Source organism: Aphelocoma coerulescens, chromosome 10 (assembly GCF_041296385.1).
Source record: "Aphelocoma coerulescens isolate FSJ_1873_10779 chromosome 10, UR_Acoe_1.0, whole genome shotgun sequence".
Lineage (NCBI taxonomy): Eukaryota > Metazoa > Chordata > Aves > Passeriformes > Corvidae > Aphelocoma > Aphelocoma coerulescens.
In genome coordinates, this window is record NC_091024.1 from 13203676 (window position 1) to 13225339 (window position 21664).

General features: G+C 39.7%; 1 protein-coding gene across 4 annotated transcripts in view; it reads left to right on the forward strand.

Moving 5' to 3' along the window:
* IQGAP1 (IQ motif containing GTPase activating protein 1) overlaps window positions 1-21664 on the forward strand; it is a 56355-nt gene that overhangs the window by 4807 nt on the left and 29884 nt on the right. For all 4 annotated transcript variants that reach the window (XM_069026371.1, XM_069026372.1, XM_069026374.1 and 1 more), the window contains exons 2-11: window positions 641-740; window positions 12693-12849; window positions 13218-13295; window positions 14873-14949; window positions 16323-16390; window positions 17436-17549; window positions 17944-18122; window positions 18769-18859; window positions 19344-19507; window positions 20581-20665. In XM_069026371.1, coding sequence (XP_068882472.1) covers window positions 641-740; window positions 12693-12849; window positions 13218-13295; window positions 14873-14949; window positions 16323-16390; window positions 17436-17549; window positions 17944-18122; window positions 18769-18859; window positions 19344-19507; window positions 20581-20665 — 1113 coding nt within the window. The remainder of the gene's footprint in view (window positions 1-640; window positions 741-12692; window positions 12850-13217; window positions 13296-14872; window positions 14950-16322; window positions 16391-17435; window positions 17550-17943; window positions 18123-18768; window positions 18860-19343; window positions 19508-20580; window positions 20666-21664) is intronic.

Consider the following 21664-nt stretch of genomic DNA (forward strand, 5'->3'; position numbering starts at 1 on the left):
GGTTTTTTTTTTGATATGAGATGTATTTAGCTGAAAGTATGGGAAGAGAAGACTTTTTCACTGAGACTTTAAATACACAGAATCTGGAAGATTTAGGCATATTACCCCTATGTAGGTCTTTAGCTTGATCTGAAGATGACATGCAGGCTGTGAATCTGAATGATTCCCTTCCAGATAAGGAGTGTGAATAGTGTTTCCGCCTTGTTTTAGAGGTGATCTATAAAGATACAGAAGGGATTATATCACGTGAATATGCATTTGTGTTGTTCCTTAATCTTTTGCTATCAGAATCAGAGGATAAATGAGGGGACAAGTGGTCACTGATGTGCTTTTGTGGGAGACAAAGGCAAAGCTAGACGGAAAAAAAAACCAATAAAGCATTGTTTCTAAAAAATTGTTAGAGGGATGCAGTCAAATTGAGAAGTCAGGAAGAAGGAAGCTGGCAAATTTATGTGACAAGGATGAGGAAACAGGGCATCTTCTGTTGTTAGTAAAGAACAAGTCATCAGATCCTTAATTTTCTGAATAAAAAAAGCCTGTGGTGAGTTTCTTTGGGAGAGGTTGGATCTGATTTTTGATGTCCCTGTTTGGTTATATTCAATCTTCAACCATCTGAGGACCATGTTTTGTTTATTTTCAGCTGTCTTGGATAATGAGAGATTAACAGCAGAGGAAATGGATGAAAGGCGACGCCAGAATGTAGCCTATGAATACCTTTGTCATCTGGAGGAAGCAAAGAGGTGAGAATAAGTGATTTTGAAACTGCTGGTACTTTAAAAGATGATGTGACATGTGGTATGGGGAATAATTTGGATACATCTTATGTCTTGTCTCAGTTTCTTAGTGGCTATATAGTTTCACTAGAAAAAGCAACCAACCAAAAAACCAAAGGAATTCCCTTCCTCCCCAGAAAAACCATCCGACCTCTGATGTCCGTGTTTAACGTTCTCAGAGACTTTGTGGCAAGGACTCTGTAGCTGTATTGCTCCGGTATTCCTAGCACTGGATGGGTTCTCCCTGTTGTCTGATTTGTATATGTCTGGTGCAGTATTGCCTCCTGGCTTAGCAGTGCATGTGAAAAACAGTTATTCCCTTCCTCTTAACTGAAACCTTTTACAAATTTAAATTGTAGCAGTGTATATCCCTTGCACTTATCCTCTCTTAGACTGAGAACTCAATTATTGCGTATTTCTCCCTGCATCCATCTATTTAATAGATCTGTACTACTCTTCCCTGGGTTGCTCTGACATCTCTCCAGGCACTCAGTGTCTTTCTGGAAGTCCTCTGCCAGAACAGAGAGAACTTTTCCAACAGGGTGTTAGTGTGCCTACTTGTAAAGAGCGCAAGGATTATTTTCTATACCCCAATGAATTTGATAGTACCGTACATTATTGCATGGTATCTGCTTTTTCCTGATGTTATGATACAGTGGAGTTTTGCTGAGTTGTCACTTCGAAGTTGTGCTGCTGAAATTTGTTTCTCATCTTGTGTTTACGTGGTCTGTTGTGTTTTCCCAAGTGTGTTACCTTTCACTTGATCCTGCTGAATTAGATTTTCCTGATTTTTGTTTGAAATATTGAAATAACTTTTATCTTATTCTTGTCTTCAGCATGTGTGTAGCTTTTGTGTTATTTCCATGTTTAATAAGCATATAAACATACCATATATCTTCATTCAGACAATTAATTGAAAGTATGATCAGAACACGGTAGATGCTGTATATCTGCTGTTGAAGGAAAAAGGACTGGCATTAAAAATTAATACATGAAGTCTTATTTTTGCCATTTATAAAAATATTTGGCAAAGATTAAATCCTATATGCTGTACTTGAAGCATAGGAATGAGACATACATGAACACATGTTCAACATAGCCGAGAGCACGTTTTTTCATGGCTCACTGAATACTTAAGTCTCCCTTTGTCCTTCAAAAGATGATATAGGTTAAGAGCCAGAAAATTTTCCCTGGCTGGGTGGTGAATTTTGTATAAATCTGTGTAATTCTTCCTTAGCGAGACAGACATGTTCAGCTCTAGTGACTTTACTGAGAAGAAAGTACTGAGTTTGTACAAGTTTACCACTGGCAGAATATAAAGGATTTATTTCCAGGACTTTAATTTTATCAAGAATGTATAGTATATTTTTGAAGAGGCAGGGAGCACTCAGTTTATGCTGTAGTCCTTTAGGTGCTTTATAAGGATGATCACTATTATAAGTTCACAAAGACCGCTTAGTTACTAGTAGAAAAATTTCCTTCCATACGGACTTGAATGAAGTTTGAATTAGTCAGTAAGATCTGACTGTGTTTCAAAATAACTCTTTCCCTTTGAATCCAAAGTCTTTAGCAGCAAATGCTGGGCAAACAGGGAGAGATGAGCTGCACTGTAGTAACTGTCCAAGCTTGATGGAGCCCCAGATCCTTCACTTGTGGACTCTTCCTGTTATCGGCCTTGGAGTAAATGCTTGAGGAGGTGCTGATTCTCTCTTGAATTCCATACCTAGATTTGCATAAAAAAACCTCAGGCAAAAATACGTTCCACAGTTACAGCTTTAGTATTTTTATTAAGCTCTTGCTTAATCATGGGGACTTATTCTTGAAATAAATCAGCTTTGACTCTGAAGTTCTTAGTGATGTTGTCTCTTCTTCTGAGTGTTGTCTTGCTATTGATGAGGTTGAGCAGCTGGGCATTTGATTTTTGCCACACCTTCTCAGAAAAAAAGGAAGTTTTCACTCTTGTCTCGGGGTGAGCCTTGAGATGTTTCAAACAATGCCCAGTGGTTGCCAGTAAGTTTTGTAAAGAATGAAGCAACAGCTGTGTTGCTCAAAATGCAAGCAGTGGTGTACAGCCTTCCTTGTATCCACCTTGGCAGTTGGAGCACTAATTTTTCAAGTGGAAGGTCTGCTTGGAGAGCCTCAACCCTATCCATCCCATAACCCATGTTTGCTTAGTGGCTTACAGGCTATTCATGTGTATGTGAGTGGGAGTTCCTGATTCCTAAGGCTGTATCACTTAACATAAGAGTTAAAGATTAAATGGCCAGGAGGGGAGCAGACTTCTTAGTTTAATAATTAAGATATACCAGGGAAAGCAAAGGCTTGAGTTCATTGTCTGCTCCAGGAATTTTTTTCCTTACTGAGAAGTTATTTTGTAAATTGCCCTTTGAGTTTTATTTATTACTACTAGGTGCAGTCTAGAAGAAGGCTCTTGGGTGCATTGTTGGTAAGGAGTTTATTTAACAGGAACAATTAAACAATAAGAAATCAGTGTGTTTGAAATTAATGCCCTTGATCTGAGATTTTCTGTATTTGACATCTTTGCCAATAGTGTAACTAAGGTGTAGCATCTGAATTAGATACTGTGGTATTTTGCTTGTGCTATTGATTACAGTCCCTCTGAGCTGTGGGAGGGCTAATAATCTTTCTTCATGGTGAGAGAATGTCAGATTGGAAGTTACATCTCTAAGGAGAAGAGGAGGACCTAAGAGCAGAGGAAGGTAGCTGGTGCACCCCATGTCACACTCAGAAGCTGAAAAGGTGAATGTTGTAAAGTTGATGGTAGCCAAGGCCGGGTGGGAGGCAGCTGAAGAACAACACTAAGTGACTCCCTTCCTCTTACCCATAATCATGTTATATTATTACAGTACAATATTGCATTCAAACACTGTAGTTTATATTAATTTTTTTTCTACAACATAAAGGCACCTAAAATCATGTGATTAACAACATGCTGATTTGCATTGCATCATCACTGTCAGAGGCTTGCTATCCCTTTAACTGAGCAACAAATACGGAATCTAGAAGCAAAGTGTTTTTTTTTTTAAATATTAGAAGAAGGTAAGATGAAAATTGGCTAGCACCTAACTTTGTACTGAAATAAAAAATTTAGAAAAGTTTGAATTTCTGAACTGTCTGATGTGACAGCCCATGTGCAGTAGCTTTTAGTATTTCCATACTCAATTTATGGCAATTTATAACTGTTTGCAGGACCTGTCTACTAATGAGCATACATCAGAAACATTATCAGAGGAATCATTTGTACTTATTTAATGGTATTCCAGCACGTTGTTTGGTTGGTTTTTTTTTCACTGTCACTGTTGTTCTATTGTTATTTAGTAGTTTTTTATTTCAGTTAATAATGTGCAACAGTCTTGTGAAACAGGAATTAATTCTTGCTAGTTGGAGAAAGGGAGGCAGAGTGTAACTAAGTTGCTCAAGATTGTGAAAGACTGAAATGAAATTTGGAGTTAAAATGAAGATTGTGAATAGAGGGATTCCTCTACTACGTGTGGGCCAGATGCCTCATTCTTGAATAAAAATGGCTTTACTAATAAGTGTTGTTTAATACTTAAAGTTTTCTTTTTTGTGTTCTCTTTCTTTTGTGTGTGTTTGGATTGCTTTGCTTTTTTTTTTTCCCTGTCTCCAAATCACAGTAGTCTAATAGAAAAGCTGTGGCAGTGCAGATAAAACTGTAAGAGTATACTCTGTTCTGTTGGCAGCTCATGCTCACAGAAGGGTAAGGGTATATTTATCTCAAATAGAACCAGCCTGAGAGACCTAAATTTTGTTGTCCTTATCTAGAAGTCAGGGTGTTTTACTGTAATATTCTTCATCGGTGTTTCCAGTTGTAGATTGGGTCAGGCACTGGTTTTGGGTTGGTTGTTTGGATTGGTTTTTCGTGTGTGTTGTTTCGTGGTGGGTTTTTTGTTTTCTGCTTCTCTCAGATACAATGCAAGTCCCATGTTAGATTGTAATCCAGGAGTATTCATAGATAATATTTTATTATCACTAGTTGTAAGTTGAGGTAACTTCTGCTTAGCTCTTATTTGGGCTTTTATCAGCTCCTGTTTGGACTTGAGATATTTCTGTACAGATCCTGTACTGTTTCGTTGATGATCTCATGCAGTTGGCAGGGAGTGGCTGTCTGGACTGGAAGTGTCTTGGAATGCACATTCAGAACTGTATTTTTCTGAAAAGTGGGTGGAGAGAGGTACAGAAAGGACAGTGGTGGAGTACCACCATCTTTGCCTCACTTTGGATACTTTTTTTATGACTCACTGGAAATAGTAATGAAAGGCAGGCCAGGAAGAAAGAAACAACTGTTTGTTCAGAGACCAGGATTTTTCTTTTTGGATGGTGCTTTCTGAAGGAGTACTGTGTGTAATGTAAGGAGAGAGCAACCCAAAATAACCAAAGCAAATAGATGTCACTAGCAGTTCTTGGCTATTGCGTACTGTGGAGTGCTTCTTAATAACCCTTATTTACAAGAAATCAGGTTGGTCTTGAGGTATAATAACTTCAGTGGTGTTGTAGCTTCCAAGCATTTAGGCCTATTTAGTTTCTAATGCTAAGTGATTGAGGCAATTAACTTGAAAAAGATTTCTGTGTGTTTGATAATTAAGTTTCCCTTGACTGTGGGCTTGGTACTCATCTGAGAGCTCTCCAGGACAAATGACAAATCTTTTTGGCAAACATGGCAAATGCAGTAGTATCCTCATCAGCAAGAGCAGCTAAGGGAATTTTACAGGTTGTTGGCAGTGTTTGCAAGGGAGCAAAGAGGAACCTCATATTTACTTCTAAGGAGGTGGGGAGTGGTGGAGCAACAGATTTAAATGCCAAAGTATCAGTATCCTCTTTGGTTCAGCTGCATGTTGCCAGGAAGAGTACATCAATCACTGGAAAAATCTGGCCTATGTTACTCACTAATTTTGTGCTCTTTTGTATCTTTGAATTGAACATGTCTGTGTGGATAATGAGAATGTTCTGGGACCTTTTAGCAGTAAGCAGTACTTGTTTTCCTAGCTCTCCACCTGAGAGACTGTGTCTCTTCCTGTACAAACCTTACTGAAAGGCATTTAAATATCCACCTAATTTTCTAGAGGAGAGCACATCTGATGTGATAGATTTATTTTACTTTGCTGTTGTTACCTCTCTGAGAGATCTTTCATCTTCTGAGGTGATTCCTTGATTTGTTTAGAGTTGGTAGAATGAGTTATTTTAAAGAGAAGTTTTTGTTGGGTTTTTTTCCATGGCTGTCTAATGCCCTTGTTCAGGTGAACTGGATGAAGAGCTGAGGTCGTCTTCCAAGTTTTCTCTTCTTAACCATCTGTGAGAATGCCTGCCACGTCTACATTTGTTCCTGCACTAAAAATATTTGAGATTGCTTCTACATATGAATGATCTGCTGGAGTATGAGAATCCTCATCTTTCAATAAAATTAATAGTATGGTTAGTCCAAAGATTGCCATACCTGTGGTGTTGGCAGTCATGAGCAGTGAAAAAGCCTTTAAGCCATAGTTTTGTGCATTCTTTCAGATGGCTTATGCAGACACTGTTGGGGGGTAAAAAAAGGTGCTGCCCTTTTGCTCTCACCACTTTTTCCTGTCCTGGCCTGCTGCAGTGGCCATGCATCTTTTCCTTGGTACACCTGTGGGGAATTGCACTAGAAGGGCTAAATGATCATGAAAGAAGCATCTAGGTGTGAAGGCAGCACATGAAACAGTTGGAATGACTTGTCTTTAGAAATGCCTGGATTAGCTTCTAGTCATCCAGATCCCAGCAAGTTTGCATTCGGTTTCACCTGACCCCCTTTGAAGGCAGAGCACAGTGAACAAATGCTGGTGAATCATGGAGGTGGTGCCAGACAGAGTCATTGCTGTTCACAATCACAGGGTAGGAAAAGGCTTATCCTTATCTGTAACATGTAAATTCTGTGTGTGGTTGCCAACTGAGAAAGTGCCCAGGAGACGTGAGGAGAACTTGATGACTGGTCACCCACCATGTCAGGGCAACAAGTGTAATGGCCCACTCCTGGGTGGACAGCTTGAATGTCCTTTTCCTGCTTGATTGATTGCTGGACAGACTTCTTGGGCACCAGTTACTTTCTGATGCTTCTGAGTATAAGGTCGAGTGAAACCTTGGGGTGGGTGTTTCAGTTTTTATGTCCAAATACAAATCAACTTCCCCCTTTGACAAGGTCTGGCAGATTTTGCTATGGTGTTGGTACATGAGTGTAACTACATTTCCTGACTGTCTACCACATATAGGTTCAATAGATACTGGCTTTAGACCAAGGTTGAAGGCAAGAGCTTTTTCTTTTCTGGGGCAAGTGACAAAGGTTTAAATTTCTATTTCAGCTTGTTAGATTTTTCAAAGCTATCTGAGTTGAAAGTGAAATTAAGAATGAAGCTTTTGGTAGAGAAATAGAGGATTATAGACCAAAGAGCAGTCAAAATGTGTTTTAGTAAACACATCTTGCTCAGTAGAATAATTCAAATTACAATCCTGATAGTTTTATGGTGGTTACTGGTGTAATTTTAGTGGTTGTAAAGATACCTGACAATGTGTCATACTGATATGAGCAAAGTCCTGAGTGTTAACAGGTGTGATTTCAGATTTACCTGCTTTGGAAGACTTAAAGCGAGTGATCTTGAACATTGTATCTCTTGATGATGATCATGTTTCCCAGGATGTTGACTGTTACACTACTGTGAAAGCATTCCTGTGCTTTGCTTCCTCCCACTCTTCCCTGACATGTGATTATGATCTTTGAAGAGTGGAATTCTAAATAAGTATTGTTGGTACCTTCCTTTAGATTGGACACCTGCTGTCTGGAATGTGCTGGTGTCCCTTAGTCTTCTTTTGTGACCCTTGTTTCTGTAGGATGAGTTCTCAGGCAAAAGATGATAATGTTTGAAATTGTGTCAGTGCCAGGTGCTAGACAAGATGGGCCAAAACCATTGATGTGTTATTCAAATATGGACCCTGAGGGTGAGCAAATCCATTGGGGAGTTAGGGAAAGGGAGACAGTTTTTCTTTCTTGAGGTTTTGTTGTTCTGAGTGGAACACTTGATATTCTGAAAGTCATTGCGTGACATAATTGGTCATTTTTGTAGTAGGAATTAAATGGCAGGCTAGCACTGTTCACTGTCTCATTTCCAGCTTCTGACTGATGGTTATACTGTGATCACTGAAACTTTGTTTGGCAGAGAGTTCTGCCCTCTTGTATGTTTTCTGCCATCTGCAAGATTCTTGCCAAATTCTCCTGTTACGGCAGCCACATGAATAAGATGCTATCACAAACTATTACTTAAGGAGGTTTATATTATTTACTGTATGTCAGAAATCCAGTGAAACAAGCTACTTGCCACCTAAATCAACGTAGTTTTCAACACAGGGAGAGGCTGATCACTTTGCAGGTCCTTCTTGTTCAAAGTGTAGTTGTCCTGGAATTGTGAAACCAGCCAATTAACTACCAAAAACTGAAGCATGTGAATATTTTTGCGTCTTTACTGCTGCAGATTTTCATATTGACTTTGGCAGATCAAGAGCAAATTTTCCATTTATTTTCTTGTGGGCAAAACTATTATGTTTTGGGTTGGTTTTTTGTTTGTTTGTTGTTTGTTTTTTTTGAGCACAGACTGGACAGCTTTAGGAACTTTTGCGTCAGCACTGTGATGTTTGACAGAGTTAGACCACAAAGGTATCCAGTGTTGATTTTCTTGATGCTCTAAGCACTTTAAAAGTGTACAAAAATGACCTACTTTCAGGAATTTGTAACCACAGCGTGAGCATGCATATGGAAATCACATGTTGAAGATGTGTTTGAAGAATGTAATTTTGGGCAAACAGCCTGCTTATTTCATGGCTGTGAGGAGATGTTTAAGACAATCTAGGTCTGTTGGTAAAGCACAGGTTTAGGTAGGCTCGTTTTTCTAATTAAAAGACGTTGGTATGGCATACAGTGTTACAAAGACTGGAGACTAACAGTCCTATGCACCTGGAAAGGGTGTTAAACTCTGCCCCTCCAGACCTCATTCAGGAGGAAACAGAGCATATGCTTCTTGAAGAAGGAGACAGCAGCCTTCTGCAATGTAGTTGGTAGGGGAATGCTAGAAGCAAGGAAGGAGTGCTGTGGCACTGACATGCTTGCAAAGAGAAGACTTGCATGATTCTGTCTGATGATCAAGAACTCTGTGGCCAGTGCTCTTAAACTAGCGGCTCAGAAGTTTACATGGATGTTCTATTTGCAGCTTTCCTGCTAATGAAACTGGTGAGGTGTGCAGTAAGCAGAATGTGATGTGGTCCTGTGGACAACTGAGCTTCAGCCAATGGTGTTGGTACCAGACCCTGATACGAATTATAGCAGTTATTCTTCAGCAGGTTGTATCAAGGTTCCATGGTTTAGTGGAAGTGACCACCAGGTGCAGACTCAGATGGTGTGTTGGGCCACTGTGTCGCCTCGGAGTTGAAAAATGTCACTGGCTAGGTCTGTGTAAAAAAGGAAAGGCCATTGTATTGGAACTGTAGGACAATTGAAGGCTAGAAAATGTTATTTATATTTCTGGCCCGTGCAAATAATTAGTTTTGCCTGGAAATTACTTCTACTTAATGATGACCAAAAAGTGAGCTTTCCTTATTGGTGGATAAAATCACTTTTTTTCCAACTATTGATGCCTTCTGTATTTTGTATGCCATTTTTTTTGTGCTGGAACATGCTTCCCGGTAGTCCTGTCATGAAATGAGCAGCCTTTCTTAGAGGCTTTGTCCATTTTTAAAATTTTCTGCTCTAATATTTTTGTTTATTCAATTGGATATTCTTGCAACAGTTTCTGGAGAGGCAGATTGCTAGTTCTGCTTCTTCAGGCTTGTCTATAATCAGTCTGAGAGGAAAAGAGTGACTTTTAATTTCTTTTCCTCACTATTTCCATTGTCTCAGGGTTAGCCAGACTCAACATTTTCACAAGTGAAAGAGCAACAGGTATGCCATATGATCAGTGTTAAGCTTTTGCTGTGTCTAAACTCCATCCAGTTCTGGTTGAAATATGCCTATGACACTTTTCAAACATAGGACACGTTTGTGTAACTTGTCACAATCCTCAATAATTCCATACTGTGGGAGAATAAAAAAGTTGATAGTTGAGATGACTGATGTTAATTTTCTCCCGTCCTTGGTAATGGAGCAGTGTTTGCTTTGAAATCTTGAAGACAACATTACTTGAGAGACTGGGGCTGCCCAGCAGTACCTGATGCTAAATTTTTATTGCGATGTCTTGTCAGGAAGGCCTGGCTCTAAATTGCAGGTGATGGTAGTAGCTGCATGTAGGTATTCAAGAACCTTTTCTTAGGAGGGGGATTTTGTAACAGTATGACTAACTGATTGGAAAGGTGCCATTACTACTTTAATTAGAGTTAGCTTCAATAAAATTTTAAGTCCAATGTTATCTATGCAGTCATGTGATGAAACTTGATTGAAAAAATAATTCTGGGTTAAACATTTTTTTTCTGTACTGGTGAGAGGGAGGGAGCATAGTGGAAACAACCGAAGTAGCAGAAAAGAATTGAAAGTTCCTGCAAAAAGCTTATTGATGGCATATTGTTCTAATGCCTAATGTCTAAAAGGAGTAGAGGTTGTTGCCCATAAGCCAGGTTCCCTGCTCATTGACAAATGCATTCATCTTGCTCACCTGGAAATTCCACATTTACTTCAGTCTTTTAAGGATGACAGGTGTTAATTTTAATACAAGTATGTGAGCTTTTAAATATAAAAGGTACTGGATGATGTTTTCTGAAAACATAGCTTTGTCCTCTGGCTTAGCAAATGGTTGAGCAATGCCACACCAAGGGGGAACACTACTGTATGTAAATTGCTCTAGCTTTATAGTTACATTAACACCCACTTAGGACCTGTTGAAACAGGTATGAGTACATTGAGACGGCTTATGTTCTAATTATGGGCCATTTATCTTTCTTTATGGAGATAGACAGCTCACTGCCTCTGTGTCCTTCCATAAGGTACTAATTAAATAGTTTGGTCACATTTCCCTTCTACTTCCATTTTAGGTCTTCTAGTCTGAAGGAAGTGGGTGGTTTTGGGTTTTTTTTTTTTGTTTTCCCAGTAAGGTAGTTGGGAAGGTATTGTGCAAACTGTTGCTGTGATTTGGACTCTTCCAGTGTCTGAATAGCTCTGTGTCCTTTCAGGAATCTTTGGTTGTAATGGTCTATGGCATGCAAGGGTATCTTTTTGAACTTATGTCATGTTTATTACGTATTCAGTTAGGGTGTGCATTTTTCTAGAGCTCAATATTCAAGAGCAACTAAGGTTTTTGAGAGGAAAGCAGCAAAATCTGGGAAAACAGTAGTTTTAAGAAGAACTGAGTTTCTTTTTGTAGCTTATGTACGGATGTTGGCCAGGTGTTCCCAGAAACATTTTCTTCCTGGTAAACACTACTCCTTATTGCTTTTCCAGGTCCCGCTTTGGGCTGCAAGCCGCGCCGTCTCCCCCCCCCCCCCTTCCTTTTCTTGGGTTCAGGCTGCAGTCCACAGTGCACTGGTGTCTCACTTGGGATTTAAAGTGCACTGGGTTGAAGCAGGATCATCTACTTGCTTGTGTTTCAGATCAGTGCCAGTAATGTGGGCTTATCATCCCTGTGAGCCAAGTTACGAGCCTTGTTTATGCTACACCGTCAGCTCTGTTCTACAGTATGGACTGATGCTATTCTGGGCCCCTATTGTCTTGAAAGCCACCTTTCTGTGATCTTAATTCATCCAAGGCTCATCTGTCCTGTAAGAGCTTTAGAGTTCAGCTGCAAGTAAGGCATGATCTGAGTAAGATGCGTTAGAAAGTGGCCTGTGGTTGAACAGGTCCCTTTTTTAGAGCCCAGAACAGCCAGGTAGAGTGTCATCTTTAGGAGAAATTGTAGCTCAGCTTGCAGTTTACAGCCTCCAGTAGCTTGTACAGAAGAAATATTGAGGTGTACCTCTGTTTTGAGAACAGTGATTTCTCAAAAAGTTTTGCTGTAGTTTTTATTTTTGTCATGAGGTCCGTGATACCATTAAATGAGATGGAAGGCAACAAGGGCAGGTGAGTTATGAGGAGAGGAATGCCTGTTCCATGTTTTTTCTCCTGTTCTTGAAATGTATAGTAGGGTGGGAGAAGATATATAGGAAGATAGACTTGAGAACAACATCATCAAACTGAAAGAGGGTAGGTTTAGATTAGATTTTAGGGAAAAATTCTTCACTGTGTGGGTGTTGAGGCACTGGAACAGGTTGCCCAGAGAAACTGTGGCTTGTCTTATCCCTGTAAGTGTTCGGGACCAGGCTTGGATGGAGTTCTGAGCAACCTGCTCTAGTGGAAGGTGTCCCTGCTCATGGCAGAGGGTTGGAATGAGATAGGCTTTGGAGGTCCTTTCTGACCCCCAAACCATTCTATGATTCTGTGAACATTGTAGGGTCTCTCTGTGAGATCATTTAAAAGAGCTTGCATAAGCAGCACAAAGTCATGAAATAACTAGCAAATACTTAATGAGAGTAAAGAAATGCTTGTGAGATAAACCTGTACAAGGGGAAGACTTTAGTTAAAAGGACAGGATGGCCGCTATGTCTAGACCGGTACGAGCTAAATCATGGGCTGAAGGAGAAACATGAATATGAGACAGTGTCTTAATTACTTTTGAAACTCTGGCTGGTGAACTCTGTACTTCTTTTTAATATTTTGTCAGAAGTGTTGCCAACTAGCATTTTAATGATGCAGACTCTGTGGTAGTGTTATATCTGTTTTCAGCCGCTAGTGCTAAGTGAATACTATGCTTGAGTATGACAGCAGCAGCAGCATGAGACTTGTTTGGCGTGGGGCTGTGTTCACAAATTGGAAATACACTGATGTGACCAGTTTTGTTGTTCTTGCACTTCCAGATGGATGGAGGCCTGTTTGAATGAGGAGCTGCCTGCTACAACAGAGCTGGAAGAAGGATTGAGAAATGGAGTCTACCTGGCGAAACTTGGAAACTTTTTCTCCCCTAAAGTGGTTTCTGTGAAGAAAATCTATGATAGGGAGCAGACTAGGTATAAGGTGAGTACTGTTGACCATGGATACTTCTTTAGACAGACATCTAAAATGGGAATATGTACACATGGAGGTACTGTGAGAAAATAAGCAGAAAGTTAATTCATATTTACCTGGGAAACTCTGCCTTCACTCTAGAACAGGGGTTAAATGAGAGGGTGGGTGGACTCTTAGCTTTATATCTAGGCTTGCACTTAGGTGAAATAATTTGTCATAAACAGTCAATATAAGCATATATAGAAGCCTTCTGACTTCTTTCCTGCAGAAGTGCTGTTTTCACTATCTGTGTTAATGAACCTCCCTGCTGTTCTTGACAGCTGTGGTATTTTGTTTCTTACTGCCCTCCCTCTTGTTTCTGCCGATTTTTGTTTCAGGCAACTGGTCTCCACTTCCGACACACAGATAATGTAATCCAGTGGCTGAATGCCATGTCTGAGATTGGTCTCCCCAAGGTAACTTCTGTCTTGTGCATCCAAATAAATAAATAATCTCAGAAAAGCTTTGTGTTCTGTGGAAGCATTTGCTGTTATAAAAAAATGAGCACAGTTACTCTAGTTAATTCTTAGATTTCTAGATTTGTGTCCCTATAGAAACTCTCTCCTAAAACTTACTGAAAGATTTCATTTTGCTACACGTGTGAGAATGACCAAGAGAAAAATAATTTATCCTTTTGTACCATATCCCTAATATTAATTATCTTGCATAATATCTGCATTACATAGTTCTTGCCATGCATTCTTTTGAGCAGTATCTGGGCTACAGTTCGATTGTGGAAGTTTTTTTAGAAATCAGTGCTAAAAGTAGCAGCAAACAGAAAATACTGTGTTCTCCGTTTCTTCAGATTTTCCTATGAAATTTTCACGTCGACTTGAAATGTTCCTGGTGTAGCTTAATCAAATATAAATTATTGACTTGACCAGAGAAATGGCCTGATAAACTTCTCTGGGCTAATTTCATGCCTGAAAATATATGTAACTGTGGTAGTGTTGGGCTGATAGTCAGGGTTTTTTGTAGCCGTGTTATGCGTAGTCTTACCAAAACTGGCATTGTGTAGTTTAATCTGATGTAGGTTTTCTTTGCATATGAGCTTGCAAATTGAACACTTCAGTTTTGGAAAAGCTGGGATCTATGGTGGTCTTACAGAAACACATTTGGGATTAAGAAATACTGAAATGTGCTGTTAGGGTGGTTAGGTGAAAAGAAATGAGGAATGATTTAGACAGAGAGATGTGAAGTGCCAGGTATGAGGTAAGATTTTCAGATGTAAGTAGGGTTTGGGTGGAAGTAAATGTGTGAGAAGATGTTAAAGAAACTGGGCTGGGGTTCAGTACAAGAGACACTGGTGCTTTAAGTATTTTCCCATGCAGAACAGCCAGGGAACTGATCCTGGGGGAATTGAGGGTTGTTCAGTTGCTCTTGACTTTACAGAAAGAGCAATCCTGTTTTGTGCTCATAGGCAACAGTGAGGAACCTTCAAATAACTGGAAAACAACATCCTTTGTCAGTACTTCTGAAATAATTGAAACTTCAGTATCAACCTCTTGTTAAACTTCAAAGAGCTTTGTGTTTGAGACTGTCTGAAAGCTCTTGGGTCCAGCTAACTGAAAATATAGTATGCAGAGCACCTCAGTGCTGGTTTGGGTTTCCATTTGAAACTGTCTCTTCTCTTGTTTCTCAACTGCATTTAATCCAAACAAAATTCTCTTTTCTCTCTTCTCCTGTAAGTCTTTTTTTCATCCTTTGGCTTTCACCAAAGTCCTCGCTAATACCTCATGACCCAGTATCTTGGTGCACACACAAAAGAAAGGTTCTACCCATTCATGTATGTAGGAAAATGGGAGCTCTGGTTTGGGTATTAGAAACAAAAGGAAGGATTGACATTTCAAGCAGGAGAAACATTGGTCCAGGGCAGAGAATCTTGAAGAGTTTTCTGAGCTGTTTCTCTGGTGCAGTGTGGAAGAATTGGGCTGATGTGATTTAGCTGTATAGAGTGAGTATAATTCAGACTGCTGCTTTGTTTTATCTTTAGATATTCTACCCAGAAACAACAGATATCTATGATCGCAAGAACATGCCACGCTGTATCTATTGTATTCATGCACTCAGGTAAGGAATACTGGGCAGAAATCTGATTGCTTCTGAAATCTTTCTGCGAAGCTGAAAGACATCAGGAGAGAGAGCTGAACTGAAGGCTAGATGAGGGCCAATATTCTAGCACAACAAACTCATCAGGTCAGAGCAAAGATCTGTGAAGCCAATATTTTGCCTTGGGCAGTGGCCAAATCATATTCTGAAGGAAAAAGAACCAGTTGAGTATATTGCGATTACTACCTTTTCATTTCAATTCCCACCCTCTCTGCTGTCTGAGGGACATTCTTTAACCAAGAGAATAGTAAGGCTCTGGCACAGATTGCTCAGAGAAGCTTTGGCTGTCCCATCCCTAGAGGTGTTCAAGGCCAGGTTGGACAGGGCTTGGAGCAGCTTGGTATAGTGGAAGGTGTCCCTGCCTGTGGCAGCGGGTGAATTGGAACTATGTGATCTTTAAGGTCCCTTCCAACCCAAGCCTTTCTGTGATTCTGTGATCTCTGTTGAGCTAGCACAATGGGCAAAATGTAGAGGAGTTGCTTTTCTTTTCCCAGTCCCACCTGTACTCAGCTGTATGGGTTCATCCATCCTTTGTAGCAGTTCTGTTTCTCATCAGGCTGCAGGTGAATACATTAACCCCATTTTAGTAAGCCAAATCAGCCTAGTGAATACTTCACAGTTGGTGATGCCACACCTGCAGTCCTATGTCCAGTTCTGGGGTCTCCAGCATAAGAGAGACACAAACATGCTGGAGAGAGTTGAAGGAAGGGTCAATAAGATGATTAATGGACTAGAGGATCTCTCCTGTCAGGATGGGCCGAGGCAGTTGGGACTATTCAGCCTAGATAACATATAGTGCTCTGGGAATGTAAACAATGTGTGCAACTCTCTGAAGGGAGGATGCAAAGGAGATGTGAAGCCAGGCTCTTTTCAGTGATGTTCCGTGATGTGACAAGAGGCAAATGGCATAATCTGAACCACAGGAGGGTCCCTCTTAACATCAGGAAATTCTTCATTTGGTGTGATAGTGACCAAGGAGTGGCACAGGTTGCTCTGAAATGTGGGGTCTGCACTGTTGGTGAGCCTCAAGAGCTGTCTGGACAGCTGGGGAACTTGATCCTTTGTGACCTGGTTTGAAAAGGGAGCTTGAACAAGACAAACTTGAAAGTGCTCTTCTAGCCTCAACTATTCTGTAATTCTGTGAAGGCTTCATAGTGGTGGGCCAGTTACATTCAGTTGAGAGGGAAAGAGAGGAGTCAGCTCACTCTCTTGGTGATTATCAGCTGTTATATTGGCTTACCTGTCCTTGAATCTATAGCTCCTAAAATTGTATCCTTGTCAGAACCACAACAAAAAATGACTAGTTCTAATTATTTGCTTGTTTTCTTTTCTAGCCTGTACCTTTTTAAACTGGGTCTTGCCCCCCAGATTCAGGATTTATATGGCAAGGTAGACTTCACAGGTAAAAAAACCCCAACACTCATGTATGCTGCCTTTATCTCATGCTCTACTAGATCAGTTGTTGAACCCTTGTTTAGGTCAATTAAAGGATTGTTACTGTCGATATCCTATATGCAAATAAAATTATAAATTAATGGCTGTGAGGAGTTTTAGTAATTTAAGAAGAGGTTTCATTTGCCAGCTTCTGAAACAGACAGTCATCAGTTCACTAATCATTTACTTTCACAAATAACAATGTCTTAACTCTTTTGTCACTGTTGTAAGATGCTTAAGCCTTGCATCCATCTCCTTGGGAGAGTTTTCAATTTGGAACTTGGTACGTGGTTCTGACCTCCTGTGACAGTTCAGAGGTGCCATCAGCTGAAGAAGTGTTTGCCAGCTGATCTGCTGCAGGAGATGCTAGCACAAAGTCGTGTGTCCACATGCCTCCTCAAAGTTTCACTTCCTTAATTTTGCTGAAGTGTCAAATTCTGTGTTTTGTGTTAGTGAGGTTCTTGCCTGAGGGCACACATCTGAGTTAAAAGGTGTATAAATTTTATTTCCCTGCAAATTGGCTGTTGATTATACCTATAAAATGCTAAACTATTAACTGTCATTTAGAGTTGTATGATATTTAGCAACCACTTGTCTTGAGGCACTCCATTTGCTTCTCTCATTGTAGTCTGACTGTGGGGAAAAAGAAAATCTTAAACTGTACTGCCTGTACATTTTCCTGACCTGGCATTTTCCTGGCAACCACGGTTGAGGTACCTCAGAGTGAAGTCTGTTTCCAGCTCCTCATGAGAGTTCTTGTGTTGTTTTCTAGTAAGAAAAACTACGGAATACTCCCATACGAGTTTCTGGGAGAAATGTAGGTTTTAGGAAAGTGTGCAAAATGTCTTAGCATTTTCATTTCTTGTGTTTTATTTACTGAGTTATATTTAAAGTATTATTTAAATGATAATTGTCATCTCTTGTATCTATCCTAATTTTTTTTTTAGCAGCAGTTAGTATAGCAGTGCTAATGCATTTGAACCCATGGAACACTGTTTTAATGTATGTTTCAGAGGAGGAAATCAGTAATATGAGGCTTGAACTGGAGAAGTATGGTATTCAGATGCCTGCCTTCAGCAAGATTGGAGGAATTCTTGCAAATGAACTTTCTGTGGATGAAGCTGCATGTAAGGAAAAATGGCATTTTGTTTGATTATTCAAATCAGCAGATCAGTTAAGTGTTGGTTTTAATGCTGCCTGTTTTAAGTCGAGTACAGTCTTTCTGATTGGCCTTTTGGAAGACTGGGAAGATGTTTTTATTCTTCTCCCATGTTTATTTTTCTTTTTTCTGGAGCATGATGATTCGACTACTTAAAGTATTGTAACTAGAAAGTAGGCTGCTATTTTTTTCAACAGCTCAAAGCCATGATGGAATGAGAGATACTTTGATAATTCTTTTGCTTTCCAGTTAATTTCCAGATAATTTTTCTGCTCTTTTCAAATAAGGGATTCTTGATTTCTTGATTTGTAACAGTGCTGTTTTGTTTGGGACTAACTGGCAGACTGTGGCTTGTTTTCCAGTGCATGCTGCTGTCATTGCCATTAATGAAGCAATTGACCGTCAGGTTCCAGCTGACACTCTTACAGCAATGAAGAACCCTAATGCCATGCTAATAAATCTTGATGATCGACTGGAATCCACTTACCAAGCCACACTCTACAGAGCAAAGCAAGACAAGATGGAGAACGCTAAAAATAGGGTAGCTCAGTTCTTCTTCCAAACTATTTGCATGCATTGCTATTTCGTATTGCAGTGTAAACTGTGGGGAATTCACTGAATGTGTGTTTAAGTCCTGTATGTATAGTCTTAGGTGGATTTACTCCTTGTGGCATTCTATTATGTTCCCCAGTAACCTATCTTACTGTAAAAAACAGGCAAGAGTTAGCTGTGTTAGTCTGTTTAGCTGTCTGAAATACGGGCTGCATAGATACAGAATTCCTGTCAGCATTTTTATGTTGGGAGCACATTCTTCTATTTTCATACACTATAGATATGTTTTTCTAACAATGAAATGATGAGCAAAACTGACTGTTGCTGGAATTGGTCCATGTTGCTTTAGAGCACTGTATAATGCATGCCTAGCTCTGTGTACTGCTATGTTCTGGAGCTCTACTGTGTGTTCAGTATTGAAATAAGATATTTCTAAGCTGTCTATATCAGAGTTTGACTATAGTTACTTTAAAGGTATTTATGTCTAGGGCTTCTTTTTGCATGTGTAGAGGTAGTGTATCTGTGGCCTGTCGCAGCTCTGTATGGGTAAATAGTTACCCATCCTGACCTTTTCAGTTAGAAGGTCTGTAAGGGACAAGGAATCAGTAGAAACCCTGATTAGTTTTTGTCTTCAGATTGCCTCAGAAACTTCAGATAGTGAGAGAGATGTGTATGAAGAACTTCTGACTCAAGCTGAGATTCAGGGAAACATCAACAAAGTGAACAGTAGGTATCATATTATATTAATAGTCTTATTTGGAAGAGTACTTCAAAATGAAACTTGTGCTCCTCTTTTTCTGTAATGCTGACAAAATTTAAAAGCAGCTCCCCTGGTTTTGTGGATTGTTTTAGTGGTGGGATGTTTTGGGTTTTTTCAGTTGTGTGGTTTTGTTGTTAGTTGGTTTTGGGTTTGTTTTTAGTCATTATTAGTACATAGCTGTAAGCTTAATTCTCTCTAATTTCTGTTACCCTTCCTTTTGGAAATGGATTGTCCATGTTGCTGGGCCCTTCAGTTCTTCATCTTGAATAGTGCATGCCATTTCCAACCATTAGCCTGTTTTTCAAGTACTGCTTCATAATTGACTCTGGAAGTCTTCCTTTTGGATTACATACCTAACATGCTATCTATCAGGTCTAAGAGTATTTCTTTCTGAGCAGTAGGTTATGTAAACCATGGAACTTCGTCAAAACTCTGTTTTACTCTTGCTAGCACATGCAGCCATATCAAGGATTGACCTGGCTTTGGAACAAGGAGATGCATTAGCACTGTATGAAGCTTTGGCAACACCAGCCCTGGGACTCCGAGGATTGCTACGAGAAAATTGTGACTGGTATTTCAAGCAGTTTTTGAGTGATAGGCAACAGAAACAAGAGGTATGGAAAAGTGTAGATTACCCTGATTTGTGAGGTTTTTCCCCTGTTCCTGCCTTTCACTATACAACTGTGTACTAATCACTTGATATATACCTGCATTACAGTTTAGTGTTGGCTAGAAAAAGTTAGTGTTAAGAGATGGAAGCATTCAGTAAGCCTGTCTATTATTTAGGTTTTATCTCTGCAGGTGAAAGGCCAGTGTAATGTTTGTATGTATGTGTACATATAATTGACCAAACCTTAAACTACTAACTTGCATGTGGATAGAACTATTAAAATTAAAGTGTGTCCTCCCTTGTTTTACTGTTGTCAGTGCCCAAATAATGTGGATATATGTGTTTTATAAATGCCTATCAGATAAGCATGAACTCCTTTTCACTGCAGAGAGTACCATCATGCACCACTTGCAGGCACAGTGCTTAGGGACATGGTTTAGTGGTGGACTTGGCAGTATTAGGTGTATGGTTGGGCTCAATGGTCCCAAGGGTCTTTCTCAGCTTCAGTGATTCTGTGATTCTACCCAGGTTACTCAAGCCCTCCTGCCTTCCTAGTTATACTCAGTCTCCATTTGTATTTGTGTAGTATCATAGAGTCCAGGAAGTGTGTCTGTATAAGCCAAAGCTGCGTGTTGTCCATTTTGATGTTCTGCTAACTCTTTAGTTGGTCAGAGGGAAACTGCAACGTTACATAATGGATTGTTTCATGGCAAACTGCACAATGGCTAATCTCACTCCAGCACACAGCTCATGTACAGGGAGTTTTTTCCCACAAAACTGTGCCTTTTGTCTTAAATATTTTATCATTTTGGAAGCAGTCTTGCCTTTAACTGCTATATTCACGGGACTGCACTTCTGATATAGACAAGATTAGGTTGTACACATACATGGTCTTTCAGCACCTGAACTGAGAATCCGGTGAGTAATTTCTGATTTCCTTGTGTATATGGCATTCTTCATTTGCAGAAGCTATATAGTATTAGAGTGTTTTAAGTTAAAGTGGAGTATTTTTGTTGAGGTAATTGAAATGAGTAATGTAACATTGTTTCACCCTCACAGTTTATGTTTTTTCTTTAGGCTGGCCTTACAGGTCCTCTGCAGAAGGAAGAGTTGCAGTTGGGAGTAGATGCTGCTAACAGGGCAGCACAACAGTACCAGCAAAGTAAGGATCAGCAGAAATTATTGCAGCAAAGTCACCATGGATGTGATCAAAAAAGTGACACAGCACATTATTTGGGTCAATTATGAATGGTCATTATGAATGTTCTTTAAGTACTTTACAGCTGCTAAGAACATTAAAGAGAGATGGTTGCCTTAATTATTGTGGTGTCTTTTATCCAGCTTTTACAATGTGGCTGGAGATAACAGCATATAATTTGAATTAAGAAACAGAATTTTTGCATCCATCTTAAATAACCTCTTTTTATAGAATACTTATATGAACTTTTGTGCTGTGGATCTGTGAAGAAAATCTGGATTGCTCCAGGAGATGTGAAAGATAGGTTTATCTGCTGATCATTCACACTGAGCTACAGAACCTTTACGGTTCCTTAATATCAGGTAGCAAATCAAATGCAGATCATTTGCTGATTGTTTTTTGGTAGATGCTTCTGAGACCACACAGAGCTCTGACTGTGCATGAGCAATTCACTTTGTGATAGGTAGAAAGGAGATTACCAGAGATTTGAGGAGAGAGGATTTAGAATACAAGAGGAAAATAGTGAATGCTGAATTAAGTAGGCAGCTACTTTCAGAGTACCTTCTTTGCTAGGCATGGAAGTCCACATTTGTTTACCTACTTGCAGTGTTTTAAGTTAGCCAGTGTGTACCCACTATGGAGTGCCTGTGTTACTGCCTCGAACAGGACAGAGGCAGAAAGGAAGAGAAAATTGGTATGTTTCACCCATCCAAAAATTTGCAGTGAGGCTTCTTACTACTGGATTATTGAAATGGTAAAACAATCGTTTGATAACCAGACAAAAAGGTAAACAAGTATTAAATATGAGCATTGTGTGTTTTAATTGTCTTCAGTAATGGAAGACTAACTAACTGGGGATGTACGGATACGAGAGTTTGGCTCTTTCCCTGCAGTTAGGGTATTATTCTTTTTCTAGTTACGTATTTGAGTAAAATAAAAGTGCTGTTATCAACTGTCTCCCTT